This window comes from Lepisma saccharinum, chromosome 3 (assembly GCF_977018435.1).
Source record: "Lepisma saccharinum chromosome 3, izLepSacc3.1, whole genome shotgun sequence".
Lineage (NCBI taxonomy): Eukaryota > Metazoa > Arthropoda > Insecta > Zygentoma > Lepismatidae > Lepisma > Lepisma saccharinum.
The window spans coordinates 86,205,060-86,228,470 of NC_139231.1; the positions used below are offsets into that span (position 1 = coordinate 86,205,060).

Genomic DNA, 23,411 nt, shown 5'->3' on the forward strand with positions numbered 1-23,411 from the left:
TCTCTGTACTGATTTTCATTTAATTATCAGCGCTATTTTTTTTTTTGCAATCATGATGACTAGGAACAGATCTCTTGCACTTTGACTATTTTATCTCTTTGCAGTAAAACATAGGTTTTAAGTTTTAAACTTGCTCATACTGTTTGGAGCCTAATGGTTTCAGAGGAGGGAGGGGCGAATACCCCTGAGCTCAGCACTCCAACCCCATACCACTTACCCTATAGACAAGAAGTTTCACCCTCAATATACATTTTAAGCGTTACATTTAAAGATATACTAAACATGTCTTGCAACCCCCTCCCCCCCTTGCGCTGAAGTTTTTCCATCCCATCTTTTCAGACGTTACTGAAAGTTTGTCCTTCTTGCATGTTTTTCGGAAATATGAATTCATGGACAACGAAAAGAATGGCACACAGTCTATTGATAACAGAACACTGGAGAAATAGAAAATTCCCTAAGCTATGTGGTACATTTGTTTCATTGGCATATTTACGATTCTTTTTCAGGGGCTATTATTTTGGCAGTCTACACCCTTCACGATTGCACAGCTCTAACATTCAAAGTGTAAAGACTTTTTCCAACTTGTAAATTTAAGGCTGGATCATTTTCTATTTTTTTTTCCTGCCTTGGATATAAATTGTAATGTTAGCAAATTGATAACTGTGAACATGATTAAAGAAAACTGAAATTACAAGCACGTTAGTGCTTATTTTATAATGCCTATTTAAGTATCTTCATAATTTTTGGTGCCTATTTTCCTGTCTATTTCAGAAATTTTCAATGCCTATAAATCTGCCCCCTAATGATAACATCAAAAATTTTCCAGAAGTTCTTGTAAGCAGTTAAAATGGCATGTTAAACACATTTTTCATGCATATTTAATCTTCAAAGTGATAGTTTATTACTCACAAATTTTACATTTTGCACATATTCAGTAGAAGATACAGTGGAAATCCTAAACTTCTGTTATGCGAGTTCAAGGTATTTGATAACATTTTGACAAGAAAGTATAAACTTTGTGTAGTGGTGTAGTTGAGGGCAATTTAAAAAAAAAACAAAGACAAAAGATTAGGTATAGCATCCTTTACCTGGAGTTGACCTTACTTTCTTCAGTGTCATTTGTTGATGCAGTTGAATGAGCATTAACAAAATTAAATCTGAGAATTAAATTATGGTCTATGAGAGAACATTTCAGTTCAAGGAACATGGTTTATATTAGGGCTGAGCTGATACTGATGTACTGGTTGGAATTTAATCACCGATGCCGGTCGATACTTTTCTTTAGTCTGAATATCTTACGAAGTCTGCAAAAATGCCACTTGGCTATTTTGTAAAGTCTGAATATCCTGGAAATTACGCAAAATGCATAATAATTTAATTATTTTTAAACAGTATTGTGGCAAGAATGAATTAGGTGATTAAGTGATCTTCTCACATGAAATTATGAATATTTCAAAGCAATGGTATAGTTCCATTAGAATGCTAACATAGTAAAATTAATAAACATTCTGAACAACTTCAAACTTTTACAATTTTTCAAGTATCGATATCGGAGAGAATCAGTAAGAGTACTGGCACTCGTATCAGTATCAGTTCCACTCTAGTTTATATTTTAGCAATGCAAAATGGTGTCATTTTAAAATACCTGTAAGGAGAGGGGGAAGTACATGTACTGTATATTAGAATATTAATGTGAATACGAAACCATAAACTATAATATGTTCTCACACTGTGAATTTTAGGATCTTACTACTGGAACAGTTATATTGCTTGTAAATGTAATTAATTATGTATAGTATTAAATATGAATTGAACATTAAAAAATTGCAGTTAACATGACACAACGAACAATAATCTAGAATATATATTGCGTACAATGTTATTACCTCAAATTGATTGCACGTACTATAAAATAGGGATTACTGTGATGGGAAACATTGTTTCTGATAAATGCAATTCCGATATATGAGTATTTAGTGTACAAACATTTAATTAAAACATGACTTGTATCTTGCAGCAAGATGATTTAGGTTAAATAATAAATGTATTTGACATTAACTGTGTCTTATAGGTTTTTGGGCACATAGTTGATTTTCTACAAATATTCAACTGTCTCAAACATTCAATCACTCCCAACTATCTGAGGAATAACAGAAATGGAAGAAATATTTTACCTGAAAAGAACATCAGCTTCATAGACATAAACTCGAAGAGGATCTATTGAAGTCAACACTGTATAGATTCCAATATCAAACTTGTAACCATCAACCAAAAATGGATTGCTGATGTATTCCTGCACGAAACTTCCTTCAGACTCAAGATCCAAATCCCCTACTTTATGTATGTGGATGCCACGGTGGTTGTTGCTTTTTTGCACAAACATTATTCCTGGATGTATTTTGGCCTGTAAAGATGATACATGCAGATAACAGGATGCTCAGCTTTAAAAACAAAACAAATGCCTAAAATTCATAGTCAGAACGATTCATTTTGAAGGTAAAGTGACTTTATTAATGTATGTTATAGCATTTGGAATAAAGATAGGATCATATTACTGCACTGTCTACACTCAGTTGGTGGACATTCTTATTTCCACTGTCTTGCAGCACTGGGAGATGCGGAGTGTAGGAGTGTAGGTTGAAAGTTTGAAGCACATGTGTGCTTCCTCTTGCTGCCTGGTATCTTTTGGAGTACAGGTGGGATGCACTTGTTTCTCTTCTCCTTCATGTTCTTGTTGAAGCAAACTTTTGGGCAGAGATGGCCTATGGTGTTAAGGTGCTGTGCAAGTCTAGACATTTGTTGTTTCCTTCTTGGAATCACTTAAGTGTTCCTCTATTATACTTTGCACTGTTCGACTGGTTTGAAGTTCCAGTCTGGAATTTTGGTTCGAGTGCCACTATGATATTGAATTTTTTCAGTGCCTTGGACAGCTCACCAAATAGTGTGGGAATGCAATCCATCTGGGTTTGAATTCTTGTTTTGGTCATCTCTGTGCCATGGTATGACTAATCAAGGATTGGGCATACATTCCCAAATACTAACAAAACACCACACTACTCCACTCAAGTGCAAGGCTCATTGCTACCATGGCCAAAATGCCATGGGAAACCATTTTGTTTACTAGTGATACTAGCGGAAATTAAGATTAGTGCACAAAAACCAAATGAAAGCCAAACTTCAAGTAAAAGCTGCAATTCATGGCAAAATAAGTTATTATCAACATGCCAAAGCCATTTTTCATGCATGAGCACCATGTGCTATAATTTACTTATTAGACGACACTTTAATTTATTTACGTATTTTCAAGATAACATTTGTGTAGGTGCAGAATAACCCCTTATCTTGAAAATACCATCCATTTAACACAGTTAGCATTAAAGGTTCATAAAAAAATCCAAAATCGATGTTTTTTGGTAAAAACACTCAAGAACTGAAAAAAAATCTCCATCCTAGTCTGCCACCTGGTGGCCAGACTTGGAACTACTTGATCCAAGCTACCGGTGACTTCAGTCAGCCAATGGGAAGCTTCCCAGGCTATGATGTCATGAGGAAGGTAGCAAATTCCTTTGTTATGTGTGAGGTCAGCCCTCACGCTTCTCTTCTGTGTTAGTCTCTGACCAGCGAAGGTCTTGACCAAAAAACATGATGTTGTTAAGATACGTGAGTGGGCACAATGGGACCGAACATACTATTTAACTGCTGTAATAGTAAAGTATAGTCCCTCGAGTCCCTAGTATGGGCCAAAAGAACAGATAGCATTAGGAAAAGCTATCTAGACCCAAAATCAGGACTCGGGCATGGAGGAAATTGCTCAAAACTGAAAATGTGCAGTTTGCGATCACTGTTTTTCTCGGGTATGGCCACGTGGCTATGTTAGCAGGACTATCAGTTGCAGAGCTAAGGGAATCCACTTCAATCCAAGCTCGTAGGAGCCATCCACCACCTACGATATCCTCTACAGTCAGGAGAGCTTGCAGGGCATCCAGGAGCATCTTTGTGTAGTACCGCTAAAATCTGTCCCCCCCCAAAACGAGCCATCTCCGAACATAGTGTGTGCGTGTGCAACAAAGGCCCTAAATAAGTTATAAAGTGTCCATATCTATACATTGCTGATTCCAGTTGTTGTAAGTATCAACATGTTGTTTTTATGCAAGTGCTGTGAATGTAAAAGTGCATATATGTTTGTTCGGGCCTATATTATGTCCAAATGTCTTATGTCCTAGTTGGCCAATAAATATGTCGGTCCAATGAAAGAAATCTAGTTTCATTCCTGAGTACGTAATTCTGCTAAGTTCTCCTCCACTACCGGATATTCAGGCTGAAACTTCTTTTAGACACCAGCGGGTCTACTCTGGAATACACGCTGCTAATCTGGGAACACCACACATCGCACATGGGAGATGTGTGGCTGCGTATAGTAGGCTAGGAGTTGCATTTTTAGGTACCTTTGCATTTTTGTGGTTACTGAAGTAGGTGACCGAACTGATCAAGTTCAAAAATAAAAGTACAGCTCCCCAAACCCATCGCAATAGGTGTTGGAACTCTGATTTTGTCACAAGAACAAAAACAACAACATGGAAGCAATATGGAATATTTTCCATATATATAAATCTTTATCATATCAATTCAATGCATCTTAAATATTATTTTTTCATACTATGGGAATGAGAGATGCAGTAATAGATAATTAAGGTACTCCCGTTTTCCGTGAAGCTGTTTTACATTATTTCTATTAATTTCGGTAGCTACTGCCACCATCCTCGTTGGAATTCATTGTGTTGTTGCTTGGCACGTTTCTGTTGTTTTTTCCTAAATTGCCGCTAGGTGTGCTGTTGTGGCCTGTATGTCTACTACATCCAACCAACTTTAAAAGCCCTCCGCACCTACAACATCCAAATAGCACACAAACCAAACTCCAAAATAGCTCACCAACTAAACAAACATAAACGGTACTTCCTCTGCCCCCTCAACAATCCAGGCGTCTATGATGCTGAATGAGAGTGCAAGGCTCATTACATCGGCAGAGCCATCAGTGAGATAATTCAGCAGCACCTATCAAATGCAAAAACTGCCCAACCCACCACCAGACTTGCCAACCATATCAAATTCCACAACCATAAAATTGAGAAAGTACATGTCAAATACAAAGCACACACTCACATAGACACAAAAATCAAAGAAACACACGCCATCATGCACTACAACCATGAACTGAACAGGCACACCACGCCTGGCTTCCGTTACTGCTGTAATTAACACCGGTCAACAGTAGACGACATATACGCAGACATACAGGCAACAGCAGCACACCTAGCGGCGATTTAGAAAAAAAACAACAACAGAAAAGCACCAAGCAACAACACAAGGAATTTCAACGAGGATCGTGGCAGTGGCTATTAAAATTAATAGAAACTAATGTAAAACAGCTTCGCGTAAACCGTGAGTACCTTAATTATTAAACATTATATTTGTAATAACTTGCCTGCAAAACCTAAGAAAATGCATATGTAGAAAGATTACAGGGGAACTGATTGATACCCATGTACCTGAAATTTTAAGAAACAACAGTTTTCTGGAAATGCTGCAAAAACATGCAATTTTTAACACTGTACAACAAAAACTCAATATGCTGACCAAGGCAGAAAATTTATTTTATTTTAAAACGTAACTAAACGTAACGTTTCAATCTTCTAACAAGGTCTTCTTCAGACTCTGTACCCAGTTTCTGCCTTGGTCAGCATATTGAGTTTTTCATATCATGGAAACAAGGCTTAATGGTGTTATAATTGTACAACAAAAGCAGATTTTGTGATCTAAATAGTAGCTATTTTAATGTTGTAATTATCACTCAAAGAAATGAAAACTTCATGTTTTACTAGCAATGAAATACTTATGTATTATCTTCATAATTATTCTGAACTAACTATTTCAACTGGCAGTGTGAGATCAAACCTAGGTCTTCGTGTGACTTAGGAGACAGGATTCAATTACTTACATATTCTAAGAGTTTATCTTTGTCCTGAGGAATTTTGAATGCTCGTGGAATGTACCTCGACTCTGTAGTGGCCAAGCTCACTTTGTTCGTCACATAGCCAGATCCTGGAAAATGGTTCACCTAAAAAGACAATACCTTCAGACAATAAGTACAAATGTGCCAAGGTTAACACGCTACAGTATTTATATGCTGTTTGCATTCTTGTTGACAAAATTCTTTGGACTTGTCTGTGTTACTACATGGGTAGCTTTACCAACTTTGAGTTACTCAAATAAAATAGTTATTTCTTTGAAAACAATTTTTATATTTTACTGATATTTCAAAACTGCATATTTTATATTTTTTCAAGAGATACAATTCCAACAACTGAACAATATTTAAAATGTTTAGAAAATATTTATTCTGGAGACAACAATAGTTCTTGTAAGCAGTTATCACACAAAAAAAAACATTAAAACAATTATGCATTCATGTCCAATTATAATTTCAATTTCCTTCTTATTCTCTCTTCTATCACTCCACTTGCAGGAATGGACTACATGTATCAGGATTGGTTCATCCTTTAAATTCACTCAATGCTTATATTTCCTTTGTGTATATTTATTTATTGTACTCATTAAAATAATTAACCTGAAAAAAGATGATTATTATGGAACTGCAAAATGTGAGATCACAAATGATAATGTTTATTTTAGGTGGTTGCAAAGGAAGGGAGGTTCACTTTCTATATTTTGACAAGAAATATGGGAAATATACTCTTTCACAAAATTACAGTTTATTTGCAAAGCTGACACCATCCTGAGCTAGGCAAACTCCAGTATAAATGGTTAATTCTGTGGCAAAGTTCTGGATAAAAATAGACATTTTATAAAACATGCAATTCACATGGACGAATATGTCTATTAGGGTGTATATTTATATTTTAATAATGCCAAAATGTAATTTTATATGCTGAATTCGAACTCATAATTCTGATTATTATTTACAAGTATGCTTCACTAAGTGTTATATAACTTGGGACACAAATTTATGGTAAATAAAAATTGACGAAAGCAATAAAAAATGCTAGATCTGTGGTATATAATAATGGTTAAAAACGACTGCTGTATTTTGTGTATTCTGATCTAATAAAAAATACTCACTTTGTGAAAAACAAACAAACAGGCATTTCAAGTTACCTCATGAATAAAACGTGTGCATATTTCATCACTGGGGATGAAATTATTTGCAGGATCCAAAAAAATTACATCAGTTTTCCACATTTTGTGTTTTCACAGATTCCCTATGTATAATATATGGACAATGAACCTATTAATGAATACCTACATGAAGAAACAGACGAAAAAAGCAATTTAGGATTACCTTCTGGTGAGGCAGTAAGTTTTTTAGCATAGACTGCAATTGCCGAAATGGATAATCATGTGCCCAGAGAACATCCCATGCTGAATTAGTTGAGCCTCGAGCATATCCTAGTCTCTCAAATACAGCAAAGACATGCTTTAGGTATCCAGAGTCCAGCTAGAAACGGGAAAAGAAATATTACATTATTTCAAATTCAAAATCAACTTCTTCATGTACATACTATTTTAACTTTTTTAGTGTACACATCTTTGACTTTTGTGCATTACTGTTACTATATTATTTCAGACAACACATTGAAATTTGCAGGTTCTCAAGCTTAACAGTACTTTACTGCTTGGAAGCCATTTATATATTTCATCACTTCATTACTATTAATAATAATCCATGGCGCAACAGCTCATTGAGGGGCCAGGTCTACCTACCAACTGCAGGCCTCACTCCCACCTGCTACTCACTCACTCACCCAAGGTGGGAAATTTCCTGCTGACTGGTGACACCTCGGTTTGTTGATAAATATTGTTCATAATATCTGTTACCTTCAGATGTCAAAAGTTCCATAATTTGTTCATCAAAATACAGTGTAAAAACATCCAGCGGAGTGGAGTTGGCTGAGATGTTACGAACTTTCAGTCCCGGATAGCCTTGAAACTATGGGACTGTAGGCCCCACACTGCCCGCTGCCATGTCTCTGGAAGAAATTCTTTATCCTCTGAATTGCTTGATTCATTTCCACTCGAGTCACTAACACGTTCACCTTATGAGGTCTGATACGGTCAGTTCTCTTCCATAATCATTCCGAGCACTACGATAGTAACAACCAATTACACTTTCACCCTCTGGAACAATTTCATGATGAATAATGTCTTTGCTATCATTAAAAAACACAACATTGTCTTCACCCTTGGCTTTGAGAGCTGCATTTTCTTGCCTCTTGGTAAATTTAGTGACTTCCATTCAGTGATTTGTTAGTTCGTACAAGGACCGTAGTAGTATAAATGCTCTGTTTTGTCCTCCACAACAATAGAATTCAAGAAATGTTTATTCCAGCAAGCAGTTTTCAGAATGTCCTTCATGAAACTTGATGTTCACTCGCTGCTCCATAGCTATTATGTGAAGACATCCTTGCACCTCCTTCACGACATGGCAGCATAATTCCCAGCATGCCTATCGCAAGTTCATGAGGTGTTGCCAGGTTGTGGATTATGGACCACACTACATCAGGAACACATTACTTCAGAGATAGAATGTACATGTGGGACAATATAAAATCATTCTCATTACTTAATTGTCGGTCCTCGTACGTGCACGACATTAGTGCAACGCCTCTGTGAACTGAAATGAAGCATCCTTTTAAAAATAAAAAGGACAGTCAGCTGGAAAAATTACACAATTTATTTTAGCCCTGATCCTATCTCTTACCCCCCCCCCCCCTTTCATGTTCCTTCCAAAAGAGGAGTGGTTGTCTTCTGAAGCAAGAATTATGCAAAGTCCATTTCACCCGCTGAAAAGTTATCGCAGCAAACACTTTTGACAACAATGCCCCCTCCCCCTCTGCCCATGACCTGCTTCGGCATGTTGAGAAGGAAAACATTAGACAAACAATTTCCTCATAGGTCTTTCCTGCAAGGCACGAGATTGTAAACAACCATTGTAACCAAGCATTTACAACAGTGCCAACTCACTTCTGTGAGCTTTGTCATTCGATGCCTCTTTTACTGCGCCGACAAAGAGGAGGTGTAAATTTCGCAGCTGTTGCTGACGTCATTAAGGAGCTGAAGAGCACCAGCATCGCTGTCGATGCATATTGAAACATGGTTTCAAGTTCCAGCCATTTCGAGGCATGAGCACCGAAAGTGAACAGGGTTGCAAGGCGACAAAAAAATGTTCAGTTCCATCAGTCAGCATATGACCGATCGGGACTGTGGCCAAAAATGCCATCGGTCAACATATGACCGATAGGGACTGTAAAGGTTACATATATGCAACAATATTCTTTGAATATTTTTCTGTGCCATTTTGATACCTCCTTTCTTGTTATTCATCTTTGGATTTGGCTACCACTGGAGGTTTGACAAATGCAACTAACATTAAACAAATCACAAGAACAAAACCAACTTCCCCATAAACAAACCTCCGACTTACCCTTTTCCCATATGGTACAAAAACAGGCTTTCTTTCTTGTTCTGATCCAACTCCAGCCCGATCTACAATATCCAAATGCATCACATGTTCCTTCTGCATCTGATGAAACTCGTAAATGTTGACGAGTGTAAGAAGCCCTCCAACCACCAGAACTGCTATAATTACTGCTGTTGTATTCACATTCTTCATGGTACTCATGGTGAAGCCTGAAGACTCTGCTGCATACTTTTCCTAAAGGAGAAGTATATGAAAAAAAAAAACCCGAAAGGCACACAATACTGGAGTCATGCCAAAAAGAAATGCAGAACATTATAACTAGCAAAACTTGACTTTTTCTTCTCAATTTTTTGTTAGCACAGCGCACTTTCATGCCAGGGGTACCGGGTTCGAATCACAACCTGGGCATCACCAATCTCAACAACAACAATCTCATCATATCACCGCTCATCCTCATCTTTGCCGAAAGTGGAACAGAAGCAAAATAAAATAAACTAAATCAATCATTTTTAATTTTTCTGCATTATTGATGTCTGCCATATTATATTTGCCTCGGTCACTAACATACAGTAATAAAAATCTTGCGAATGAAACTTTCATTCTTATTGTCTGCAAGCTACAGTGCCTTTCACAGCTGAGGTGGCCGTGGAGTGGCGGCTAGAAAGACGGTCAGTGAGAGCACGTCTGCCAGCAAACTGGATGGAACATTTGTGTAACTGGAACTGCTAGCTATGTAATGAAATAAGCTCATACAATTACACTGAAAGTTACAATTAAAAAGAGCACATACCTTGTTACAAGAGGTGTTGGAGATGTCCTCCTGCTTCCTCTCATTTACGGCATTTTTTTAAAGGAAATTTTCACTCTCAGTTCCTCTTCCGAAATTGCTTCAATTTCTCTCCTGATATTTTCTTTAAATTCTTCTAATGTGTGGCTTCAGGTTTAAAAGCTTGGTAACTTGCCACACAGATGTCATGAAAATGCTTCTTGTGCAATTTGCCAGAGGAATTTTTGAGGAATATGTTCCAATCGTGCTCCAACGTCGTCTAGTTTCCCTTCAGTAAGCACGCACCTTTTTTACCCTACGCTTTTTATCAAGAACAGACCCTGTTTCCCTAAATTTGTTCACAAGTATCCGAACACTGTCTCTGGGTGAAACAGGAACATCTGGGAATTTTGCTAAAATATGCCTTCTGACTTCCCTACAAGAATTCGTAATGATGGAAGAGTCGTATATAAAAATTTGTTTTAAAATGTATGAATAGCGTGGCAATATTAGACTGCAGAAAAGCACAAGCAATATGTAAATAAAACAAAACAATCTAAAACACTTGTTAACACCTTACAACTTCACAGACACTTATAAACTGGACACCGGCTATCTGGATACTGAAGCACTGACGCGTCCAGTGTCAAGGTCAGTGCACAGTTGTGGGTATAAATGCCGGCAGATGCCCTCTTACTTCCCGACGTGCTAGCCGCAGACTGTATAAATCTTAACAAACATTTAGTGTATACAGACACCAGCAAAGACAAATGAAAACATCAAAATTACAGCATGGAGAAAGAATAAAGGCATCTATTATCAAAACTTGCAAAAATCTTTTGAGACAGCATTTATGAAAATGCTTAAAAAAGTCCAATGTTTGGCACACTCATGGAAAATTAATGTTACTTATATCTATGAAGATTGTGGTTACAAGGACCATTTGCAAACACTTATATGTCCTATCAACCTATTGTAATTATTAACACTGAAATCTGTTAACATTAATCCTGTAAGGAAATGTTCATTTGTGAGACTTAAAGAGAATCATGGGGTGCTGAATACCAGAAACAAAAATGCACTTTTGAAATACTAATGAAATACAACTTCATAATTGTAATATAAATTAAAGTTACTAACATGTATAATAACGTAGGTTATTAATACACAGGCAATACTATGTCTCATAAATTTCTTACTACACGGAACAATGGCATGTGTCACATATTATCTTCCAAACCCACCTTTTGCATTTTACATTGAAAATACATGGCATTTCTGAAACAGTGTTCAACTGAAGGATAACCGGTGATAGAATCTGGTCCTAAAGAAAACACTGAAATGACTAGTCTCTTCAAGTTTGTTTCTAAGGAAGCTTTCAAACCGAAGTGACAAGCGATTTGAGGTATATCACTGAAGTAACAAGAGACAAACGACAGGACTCTCTTGCAGTCTGTAGAAAACCATTCAATGTGTACGCACCACTATTGATCAAGGTGCAAGGTGATTCGATGAATGCTGTTGAGAAAATTGTCCAATGCAAGCAGTATGCAAGCAACACGTGCATATTGCCATGTTGCTTCGGTACGAAAGGTTGCTTTTACTTCTGAAGGTTTGTTTCCAAGTGACACCTGTCGCTTTCTGTGTGTTGCTTGTCACTTTTGTCTGAAAGCTCCCTTATTGAGTTCACCGTAAGAACTACTCAATGTTGTATGTTCAGTTCATATATGATCCTGCATCTACACACATTTTTTTGGTTAAAATAAAATGTTGTTAGTTTTATTCTCACCTATACGACGTACCTTTGATAAAAAGCACTGCATATATTAAATCTACTATTACTTATTATAAGTAATGTAACATACCTTAATTTCTATATGTGATGGATGATTCTGCTTCCGATTTAATGTCCACCTCTGCATCATTCAAATGCATTCTGCAAAAAAAAAAATAATAATAATAATGGATCAGTTGCTTTTAATATCCATATTCAAAACTCTGAATCATGTAAAAAAAATAATATAAAAAAAATAATATACACACAAATAATATTTTGAGGTGTCACCTAAATAACAAGAAAACAAGGGGGAATGTAAAAATATAAACTGATACCAGACATGTAATGTTCTGCAGGGAGAACAACAACTAATATACGTAAATATACACTTTTATATTTTCCTCATAAACAATAGTTGAGCAGTTTTCTGAAATTTTCAGAAGTGCACAAATATTCAATGAGTTACGAGGCGATCAAAGATGTCCTGTTTGCTTACAAATTTGGAGAACAAAATGAGAAAAGTTCACTTCTCCATGCGATGCCCTTTATGCTTGTTCAGGGGCGGCACCAAGGGCTGTGAAGGGGTGGTTGTGCACCTCTTAATTTTCTTCCACACCCCCTATTCAAAACCTTTTCAACCAAAAATGCTAATAACTCTTGCAATGCCATATTATGTCATGTTGTCACATTGAGTGTACAAGGTTAGATATTAAATTAAGAAATACTGCTATTATTGTTTACAACAGACAAGCCTTAATCTTATTCTGAGAGAGAAGCTGCATTTACTTTTCTCAACTGGCGGCAGTCTCTACAAAGATCAGCGGCCATAGTCTTTCTTACCAAGGCAGAAATTTATTTTATTATAGAACATAAATTAAACGTAACGTTTCAACCTTCTAGCAAGGTCTTCTTCAGACTATGTACCAAGTACAAATGTAACAAGGTACAAGAACAGGACGATATATCTACACAAAATTACTCCCCTCCAGACAATTAGAAAGTTACATTCTAGCAGGTGGCTTTCTCTTGTCAACTTTACTTTCACCTGAAAGTGAATGTGGTTGTACTCTTTATCTCATGCTCTATTTCCTTCATTCTTCTTCTCTCCTCTTTCTCTCTTGTCCTTCTTGTTCCTTCAGGTGAAAGTAAAGTTGACAAGGGAAAGCCACCTGCTAGAATGTAACTTTTTAATAGTCTGGAGGGGAGTAATTTTGTGTAGATATATCGTCCTGTTCTTGTACCTTGTTACATTTATACTTGGTACATAGTCTGAAGAAGACCTTGCTAGAAGGTTGAAACGTAACGTTTAATTTATGTTTTATAATAAAATAAATTTCTGCCTTGGTCAGCATATTGAATTTTTTCCTATAGATCAGTGTGAGGAGTTTTTTTTTTTTTTGTAGCAGTAGTTTCGTATTATTGATATGAAACAGTTTTATTTCTCGCCTACTTGTTCTCCTGATTTCCTTCACCTTGCACTCCAACAAAAATTACAGTTGGTTTCAAGATATCATCAGGTCGCACTCGCGAAATTATAAATTATTTAACACAAGTTGTATCCTGATGGGTCACTTTTGTTAATACCGTACCATAGGCGGGAATCGTAGCAGGCTACATATGGTTACATGTCTATAGTGCGCGTCAAATCTCCTGCATATGGCGATAGCCAATAGCAGCGCACTGCAGCGGTGCCATGTCGAAATCTCACACGGAAAGAGACAGCGTGGTCGAGCGAAACGCCTTGTCACGGAGAGCACGGAACATTAGATAATATAACATATAATAAACATAATGGGAGAAAAGAACATACCTGATTAGGGACTGCACAATTCTTTCAATATTCTCAAGGTGGAAGTTGTAGAGCCTTTGTAAGATATTTTGTCCCGTAAAGAGTACGTTATCTTTTTGGTAGTAGAAAATTCGCCACAATCGTAAATTTCAAAGACTGTTCTACGAACTACGTCTTTTTTCAAAGTCATCTAAATTTGTCGTTCTTTTCGGTATATTAATGTGCTTTCTAGTCTAGGTTATTGAAACATTGGAGCAGGCCCCGATCCACATTGTTTTGCCCCCGAACATATCCGAGAAACGGTAGCTTGATTCACACCACACGCTTGAGCTGTTAGAGCTTGGCACTTCTTAAAGTCAATTTTACTTCTTTGTTCGTCACTCGAACACTTTTTTTTTTTTAAAAAAAATGTACACCTGAAAAATCACCTGTCGTGCCTGGCTTCGTACAACACTGTATTTTTCCCTCTTCTCTCGCCATCACTACCACTTGGTTTACTCAACGACATGCTGCACACACCCACTAAACACATGAAAAAAAAACGAACAATGACGGTATCCTCTTCGTCAACTTCTTCTGCCATCACTGGGAACGAACGTGCCCTGTTCCCTTAGCTAATCGGAAAGTTTCAGAATGCAACAGGAACGAAGGGAGAGCAAAAAGGATACAATGCAAATACGTTTATAATAACATTGCTTCTACAGAGGGAACGGTATAAGCTACAATCACGCTTGTTTTTCGTACATACTCGCAAATTCATTATCTTTCCATCTGTTGAACTACTGACACTTGAAATAATCTATTTATATCCGAGCGCCAGGTACACGATTTAGTAGCGAGGTGAAACAGCTTCTGAACTAGGCAACGCTGCACGTCCGTGATTCGCTGGTGCTGTTCAGTCGTTCAAGGTCATATGCAGGAGATTTGACGCGCACTCTAGCAAGCATACCATTTCATACATTTCTCAAAGACTTTTACGAAGAGACCCAAAATTCATGAAATTCGTTGTCGAGAACAGCGTGGCAGAATGAGATTTTTAGGGAACTACTATGCAGTTTAAGTTTTGTCCACGCATATGATAGAGAGTGGGGAACAAAGTAACGTAACATTTTCAGAATAGTGAAGCAGTCTAAAAAGTGAATTGATGATTACATGAAAGTGACTACAAGATTTCGTATTATGTGCATGTGTTATTTTCATTTTCAAATAGCAGAACTCGAGGTTGCATAGTGAACTTTTTTCACCCAACGCATACAAGTTGAACACTCAGCACTTGTCATATGAATAACGTATTTAACATTTAAATAATAACTGATTTTTGCACCTTATTGATTGTATTGCAAAGATTTTTTTAAAAAATGTGTTTTAGAAGGCAAGGATTCTTCTTGGATTCCACCACAAAGTTCAAGAAGACTGTAACTTATGCCTGAATTTTTAGTCTATGACCACTTTATTGGAGTGGATGACACAATATATGCCACTGGCCTGCCTTGAAAACAAGATTTCTTCCTTTCAAATTCCAATCATGTGGTTGTTTTGGCAAAATTAAGCAAGTCACTATATCCCTTAAATTCAGTGGCATACTGCCATAGGTGCCTATTAAAAGTTGATTGGTTGATGTAGTGACTAAAGGATGCATCATGTTTCAATTTTTCTATATTTTGAACATCACACCTCCCAAATTTCATTCCGCAGCCCCGGTGCCGCCACTGTGCTTGTTCTGATTAACCCTGCATTAGGCACATAATTTTCTGCAACATACTTAGCCATGTGGGCAACACCTGTCATTCAACTCTTCACTATCTTTAAAGTATGAAATACACCGTGAACTGTGCTGCACATTCTTTCTTTGTCTTTCTTCTAAGCTCAGCTGCATTTTTCTGCTGCACTTCTAAGTGACATAAGGTGCATGCTTGGGTAACAGTTATCACCCATGTCCCTACATATGTAACAACTGAAGCAATGTCAGGTTCGGTCTATCAATATTGTTTGCCGCTTGCCTCAGAAGGTCTGGTCATAAGGCCCCTTTTTGGCAGGTTGAGGTGGTTGTAAAACTGTGGCATCATAGGGATGAAAAGTCGCTGGGGAAGTTTGGCATGCGTTAGTTTTATCAAGGGAAATGTTTTTCTGTGTTCTTTCCTTGGTCTTGTATTTGTGTATTTCCAGTTATTTCATATGCAATTCAGATTATGTCGTCTCACTGTGATGTAAGTGCATGTCCGCACTATATCAAGAAAACAAAAAATACTATAATATTTTTTACCATATATTTCCATCCCGATGAAAAAGTTCCGAAAAATTGGTTATCAATAAGACAACATTTCAGGTTGCTAATATCTTTTACCGGAATGTTAGGAACATGATTTACAATCCGAATTAATAGGACGTGGGCACCGTACTTACATTAATAATTCCAGTTACACGTAAGCAGGTCAGTGATGATAACAGTGTTCTTGCAACACGTGTGAAGTAGGGATGGCCAAATCCGGATTATTTACTACGGAGTATATGATTGTGAAATGAAGGAGAGACAAACTTGAAATACAGCAAAGAAACAGATTTGTTAATAAATTCTACTTCAAAAATGAAAAAATTGATATAGACCTCTCTCACCGTAATTCTGATTACCCCAGAAATCTGGTAGTAAAATGTCCTAATTGAGATTTTAAATTTTCTTGGATCCAGATATTTTTTGCCATCCATAGTGTAAAAGCAAGATGTGTTAGGAAGAAGATTCTGTCTGCCCTGAGTAAGTGTCTGTAACCTCGAGAACAAAAATCTTGATCATTCGTTTGTTCATTAGAAAATGAAACAATCGTAAACACAAAATGGGGGGAGGGGGGCAAGGACAATTTACTTTCTCTTGTTAGACAATGCTTAGCATTAACAGGCCATATTGCAGGGGCAAAAGTATTGCAAAAATTGGGGGATCTCCTCCCTACTGTTTGTAAAGCAAGAACATTGTTTTCCGAATTCTATATTTGGATGGCAGGATTCAAAAAATGAAAAGGAGAAATACCATGAAGCAAACAAAATGGCTCCAGTGCTGCTCTTCTTACTGTTTATCTGACATTAACCATGGAAAAACTTACGCTTTTGCTTAGCCTACTTACTCTTTTTCTATGCACAATTGCATCCATGTAAGTTGTGTTGCCATGCTCTTCAATATGAATTTTCCTCCTTAAAACAAGAGCGTTGCATGCTTTACAATGCTGGAAATACCAGACACTCGGAGAAGTTTCATCCTGATGACATCACAGAAACCCTGTCAGGATTGGAAACAGGGACTGTAAAAAAGCCATTATGACCAGGCCTTCAAGAGCAGGGGAAACTAGAGGTCGACGGATCTTGGTCACTTTCTTCACTTACATGTTCTCCTCTTCCAAAATAACCCTACCCTATGTAACATCTGAATCTGCTAGGTGCTTCGTCTTTAGAGCCGTTGATATTTCTCCTGTTAATATTTAGGGCTGTGGATGCAACTGATGTTAACTTTATATTATTACATTGTTTCGATATGCAACAGAACAACACAGCTAAGCTTAGAACACAGCAAAGCTTAGAACAAAGACACAGAAAGAACATTCAGCTATACAAAAGTGAAGTTTAGTTCAGTGTTGAATCTTGCAATAAATGTCGATGAGTGACAGTGGACCCAAATGTGCCTAATGGAGGGTTGGCTGTTCCTTTGTTTCTCATAATAAGGTTGGTGTACATTCAATTTTGTGAGCCACTGTGCACGTAACATTATTGATATTAATCTATATTTCTTCTCTTTGCGGAAATAATTATAAGGTTTTATTCACATGTATGAAAAAGATGTCAGTTGCTGAAAATTCTGTCTACTGTTTTCAGTAGATTTATCTGTGTTTGGAAACATCTACTGTGTTCCGATTTTCAAAGAGATATAACAAGAAATTGTTAATCAGGAGGAATGAAACATTATATTTACAGCCATGTTGAGATACACACACTATATACAATATATTACATGTAATATTGAAGAAAATATTGCACTTGTAGTTCCTCTCTCATGTAGATGTACTGAAGGTGTTCAGTAGGAAACCATTTGGTATTAGTTGTATAAGCCGGAGACACATTAAACTCGTTTATTTTCAAATAAAAATCATTGCTACTTACCTCATATGGATAGCAGAACATTTTTCAAGCTGGGGATCACTTTTTTTTCCATGAAAATAGCGTTATTTTTAACATTAAAATCATTTATTGGTCGTTGCTAATTCAGCGAGCAAATTTTGACTCACGTTGTCTATCATCAGCTGATATGCAGTATCGCTCACACGTCATCTTGTAAAACTACCGCGTGGTTGCTACGCTGACAGGGGGTTACATAATCGAACGCACGGAACATTTGATTCACATAGTCGACGGTAATGGCAGCACGAGATATCGTACAAAGGAGATGCATGAATGACGAAAAATATATTACTTACAGGCCAAATAAGTTGCACGATTCGAAAAAACAATTTCCCTGGCTTCAGAAAGTCCTCAAGAACGCAATTCCGTAAGTACTTTCTCGTCTTTTCTTCTGCAAATTTGAAGAAATCCGTCTCCGACTTATACAACTGTTACCAACCATTTTGTAGTTCCTCTCTCATGTAGATGTACTGAAGTTGTTCAGTAGGAAACCATTAAGTTTCAGTAATTTCCCTGGTGTCGTCCATGGCATAGTGGTTAGCACATTGCGCTATGACGACAGGGATCCCATGTTTGAATCCCGGCCTGGATGTTTGTGAATGTCCATTCCTCAATTTCATCATATCATCAGTCATCCCCATCTTCACAATTGGCCAAAAGTGGCACAAAAGCGAAGTATAATAAAGGAAATCAATCAGTAGATTTCCGAGAACCACAGTAGGGTACAGTTGAGTTGGGAGAATATTCTCTCCACAAAACATAGTATTTGTTACACATCATACAGGTGGGAATATAAATAAGTATAATATAGAAACTTAGGACATGTGATAAAAATCATCATAGTGTTAGTGTCAAATAACATATTTTATATTTGATGACAATATTTATAATTAAGTTTTTTATGGTATGGATGAGTGCTAAGAATTGGAAAATAGCATGAAGTGGCACATAAATAAACAGTCACATTATACCACATTTATTATCTCCCAAGAAATTAAATGCTGCCACTTTACCCTGCGAAAATACATGTTACATGAACAACATTTGCACACAAATAACACAATAGTAATCAGAGAAAAAAGAATCAGTAACAGTAATGTCAAAGTAAAAATATCGTACACGTACTTTTCTCATTTTTCACGTTTCAAACACGCTGGTTCCATACAACCCAACACTCACAATGCAGTTAAGTCCTAGGATATGGTCGCACCATAACTATTTTTTGGATCAGAACATTTGAATGTACCATCTTGTTATACCTTCATTCATCGGGTGAGGTTCAGATTATAATCTTTTTTTCACGTTAATGCCAAATGCAGGTGTAGAAATATAAGAATTCATCATCTCGTGAAACCGCGACCTCATCATACAGGAGGAAAAGTGTAAAATAGATGGATAGGTTGGGAAACATGGACTGCGCTCTCGTTAAACTGTTGCGTATCTTGCTACAGAAAAAAATCCTAATGTTATGAAGCTGTTGGTCTGACTAGATGAAACAGTCATTGCTACGACAATTCCTCTTCCATTATATGACAGTGCCCAATGATTAAATAGATATATAATATTTAATACATATATATATAATGTTGCAACTTTGGCATCCTTTCCGATAACATAACAGAGAAGATATGATTGGAACAAGAATTCGGCTAAATTCTTATTTGGTATCACTGATTTGTTTACATTTTACAGTTAATTATAATTTATACCTCGCGAAAGGTTCAGGATGTAGTTATGACCGAGTACCTGGTGTTAATTTTGTGATATGAATTTAATCCTTTCTTGCAAATTTCGTATAAAATTCCAAATTATGTCCGTAATCGTCAACAGAAAATACACAGTTTCTTAGAATGTGCGTTGTGGTACAATATATGCAAACACGATTTACATATTAGATTCACCAAGATTCAGAAACAGATGTGAGGGGAAATAAACAGTAATGTGAAAGACGTAGTTGAGAGGTGTATAATTGTGGTTAATGTTACTTTATTTATCAATAGGAAGTGCGAGAGATACTTAATTTGTAACCATGCCTTGGTATCTGCCATGGTCAGAGAGCATCAAAAAGCGAGCTTCTAGATATTTGCTTCAACGATATTTGGGACAGTTCCTAAAGGAAAAATTGACCTTGGGTCAGCTGGAAGTGGATCTATACAATGGAACAGGAACGGTTTCTGACGTTACTCTTGACATTCAAGTAAGTGCCTCGTTACAAAACAGCTTTGTACTAATTACTTCTATATTGGACATGTTTAATATTAATTCCCTCTTCTTATCTTACCTAATATTGGAAGGCAAAGTAATTATTTTCCTTCATTGGGAATGCTATTGTCAGATGTCCAGTATGTGAACACTTTGTTCTATTCTATTGTTTCATTACTCTTATCAAACAATACCGTACCGAAAATTCAAAATATTGTTTACTTATTCATTCAACAAAATTCCAGCCTGAACTGAAAAGAGTTAGTTACATAAATGTAATTGATAACTGCCGTAAAAAAAATCAATGTTGACTTTCGTGAGAATGTTATTGAAATCGAATATTGGTAACATTATCGTATGGGTAAAACTGATTCCTTCAAATTTCCTTCAAATTTACAGGAGAAAGTACTTACGGAAATCATTTTCTTGAGCGTTTTGGAAGTTCCTGAATGTAGATTTGATCCATTTTAATGTGAATGCGTGTTGTTTTCTGCGAAAATCTCTGTCCGACACGCTGTTTCTGCTCACGCCATTTGCTTTTTGCATGAGAGTGCAATGTTCCGTGTGTTAAGACGATGCAACCCCGTAGCCAGTGTTTCAGCCTCGCCGTGTTTTCACTAGAACCACCTGTCGAGTTCGGAACAAGCCATTTTTCCCGAATGGGTGTCACTTATTGCACAACATTGTAGCAACATTGTGTTCCGACGTCACAGGAGAGAGCTGTTTTTATAATTTTTCTTTGTATTTATGCTAATGGAACCTAACCTAACAGGCCTAACCTAACCACGTAGGCATTCCTCGTCTGACGTCAATATTCAAGGTTGCAAGGAAGAGAATTACGAAAGAAAGATGGTTCCGACCCGAATGGGTGTCACTTATCGCACAACACTGTAGCAACATTGGGTTCTGACGTCACAGGAAAGATCTTTTTCATGTTAGGCAATACAAAGGTAACACGTCTCTTAGCGAAAATATTATTTTTTCTTTGTATCTATGCTAATGGAACCTAACCTAACAGGCCTAACCTAACCACATAGGCATTCCTCGTCTGACGTCAATATTCAAGGTTGCAAGATGGTTGTGCGTAAAGGAAGAGCATTAACCAATTTCGAAAGAAAGATGGTTCCGACCCGAATGGGTGTCACTTATCGCACAACATCCTAGCAACATTGTGTTCTGACGTCACAGGAAAGACCTTTTTCATGTTAGGCAATACAAAGGTAACACGTCTCTTAGCGAAAATATTATTTTTTCTTTGTATTTATGCTAATGGAACCTAACCTAACAGGTCTAACCTAACCGCATAGGCATTCCTCGTCTGCCGTCAATATTCAAGGTTGCAAGAGTGTTGTGCGTAAAGGAAGAGCATTAACGAATTGCGAAAGAAAGATGGTTCCGAATTGCTGTGTATGGACAATGAACGTGGTAAATCGCAAGGTTATTTTACAAGTTCTACACGTAAATGTGACATATTAGCATTATTTCAAATAGGGGCACGAAAGTAGATATTTTCCGGTGAACGAGGTTGCACCACTGCATAAACGACAAAACACTCTCAGAATGCCCCCTAAACCAGTATGCTATCACGGCCATAATGTGTTACAGATTCGAAACAACAAGTAACAGTAAGTACTCGTAAATAGAGAAAATAAACATTATCTTAGTTAGAAATGCATTATTTCGCCTTAAGAAATGTTCCGCAACGCGTTAGCAATGTAAAGAAGTCCGAAATATATGATTCGTAGGTGTTTCACCCATACGATAATAGTACCCGAATATTTTCATACAAGTAACAAAGAGGATAGCAACGTATATATACTGGAGAAGTACTAAACATTTTTTATATTTCCCTCTGTCTGATTGGATTATCTTTCATTTTTGTGTTGAACCGTTGGAGGTTTGTAGCACAATGTTAATTGTTAGTATGGTTTTTTCTCGCCAGAACTGAATTTAAAAATATGTTTTCATAGACACCTGTCAACATCTGTGTTAAAAGGTGTTTTAATTGTTTTAAGTCCACACATAATTCTATATTTTCTGTTTCACTATGCATAAATGCCAAAGTTGTGCCAGGATCTTGTGTATTAATATGAAATTTTGCTTTTTATTTTATGTTGCCCAGGATTTTCCATTCATAATATACACACACACGACCTAATATTTGTGAAAGATGACAATTGAAAAATTACTTTAGATCGAATTAAACCAGTTGGTAACAGTTTCATACATCGGAGACACATTTAAATCGGATATTTTGTCTTTCTCGTGGTTAGTACTTACCAATTATGTATTGCGGAACATAGTGGAAGGTGCCATTATGCTTTTTGCACGAAAACAAACACTTTTTTCTGCTAAAATAAACCATTTTCCTTAATGCTACGGAAAGCACGTCATGGTGCGATATCGCTTGCTTTCCGAATGATAACGCTTTTGTTTTCAAATATCAATGTTTCCAACTCTATTGTGCATGAAAGTTGTAAAAAACCGGGGGTCATGTCTGGAAATTGTACATTTTCATGAAACATTGTTCGTTAGCCCCAAAAAGCATCCACGGGTAGCCCCACAAACCATCCACGGGTAGCCCCACAAACCATCCACGGGTAGCCCCACGAACCATTCACACGAGGTTAGGTTAGGCCTGTTAGGTTAGGTTCCATTAGCACTAATTTCAGCCCTAAATTCATCGAAAAACCATTTTCCTTTCTCGACAAAAAACCGCACGTTTCTCGAAGAAAAAAAACCGCGCGATTCTCGAAGAAAAAAAATGCACGTTTCTCGAAAAAAATCACGCGTTTGGAAACCCTGATTCCACTAGCGAGATCGCGTGACTTCCGACGCTAGAGCCATCTGCAGGTACATCTTGGAAACAATGACATGATGTTGTCGATTTTCACAAAATGCGCAATATTATTACATGAAAAGTGATTATTTATTGTTCTGCTGCATTGTACGATGAAGTTTTAGGAAGAATATATATCGTCGAAGGTTGTAAACCTTGGAAAAACTTATTTCCGTAAGTAGTTTCTTGTGTAAAATTGAAGAAATGTGTCTCCGATGTATGAAACTGTTACCAAACCAGTTTGCTTCACAATAATTAGCGGTAATTGTTGCCAGAGACTTCAGTTAAAATGAGATTGTGTTCTTGTATTACTCACATTTTGGCCCAAGTTTCGTTTGTTTAATTCCGAACTAATCATGACACATTTTTTATATTGTGGCCGAA

At 36.9% G+C, this 23,411-nt stretch overlaps 2 protein-coding genes across 3 annotated transcripts in view; one reads left to right on the forward strand and one right to left on the reverse strand.

Moving 5' to 3' along the window:
* Positions 1–19,221, reverse strand: part of LOC145985214 (putative tubulin polyglutamylase ttll-15) — a 58,636-nt gene extending 39,415 nt beyond the window's left edge. The window contains exons 1-6 of one of the 2 annotated variants that reach the window (XM_083118958.1): positions 19,112–19,221; positions 12,128–12,198; positions 9,500–9,730; positions 7,358–7,513; positions 5,996–6,115; positions 2,175–2,404 (exon numbers count right to left, since the gene is read on the reverse strand). In XM_083118958.1, the coding sequence (XP_082975084.1) occupies positions 2,175–2,404; positions 5,996–6,115; positions 7,358–7,513; positions 9,500–9,730; positions 12,128–12,187 (797 nt within the window). In that variant the 5' untranslated portion in view covers positions 12,188–12,198; positions 19,112–19,221. Of the gene's footprint in view, positions 1–2,174; positions 2,405–5,995; positions 6,116–7,357; positions 7,514–9,499; positions 9,731–12,127; positions 12,199–18,999; positions 19,054–19,111 lie in introns of those variants that run through there. The other variant, XM_083118959.1, reaches the window with a different exon arrangement.
* A 670-nt stretch (positions 19,222–19,891) lies between these two features.
* Positions 19,892–23,411, forward strand: part of Atg2 (Autophagy-related 2) — a 142,919-nt gene continuing 139,399 nt past the window's right edge. The window contains exon 1 of the mRNA XM_083118960.1: positions 19,892–20,183. Coding sequence (XP_082975086.1) covers positions 20,016–20,183 — 168 coding nt within the window. The 5' untranslated portion in view covers positions 19,892–20,015. The remainder of the gene's footprint in view (positions 20,184–23,411) is intronic.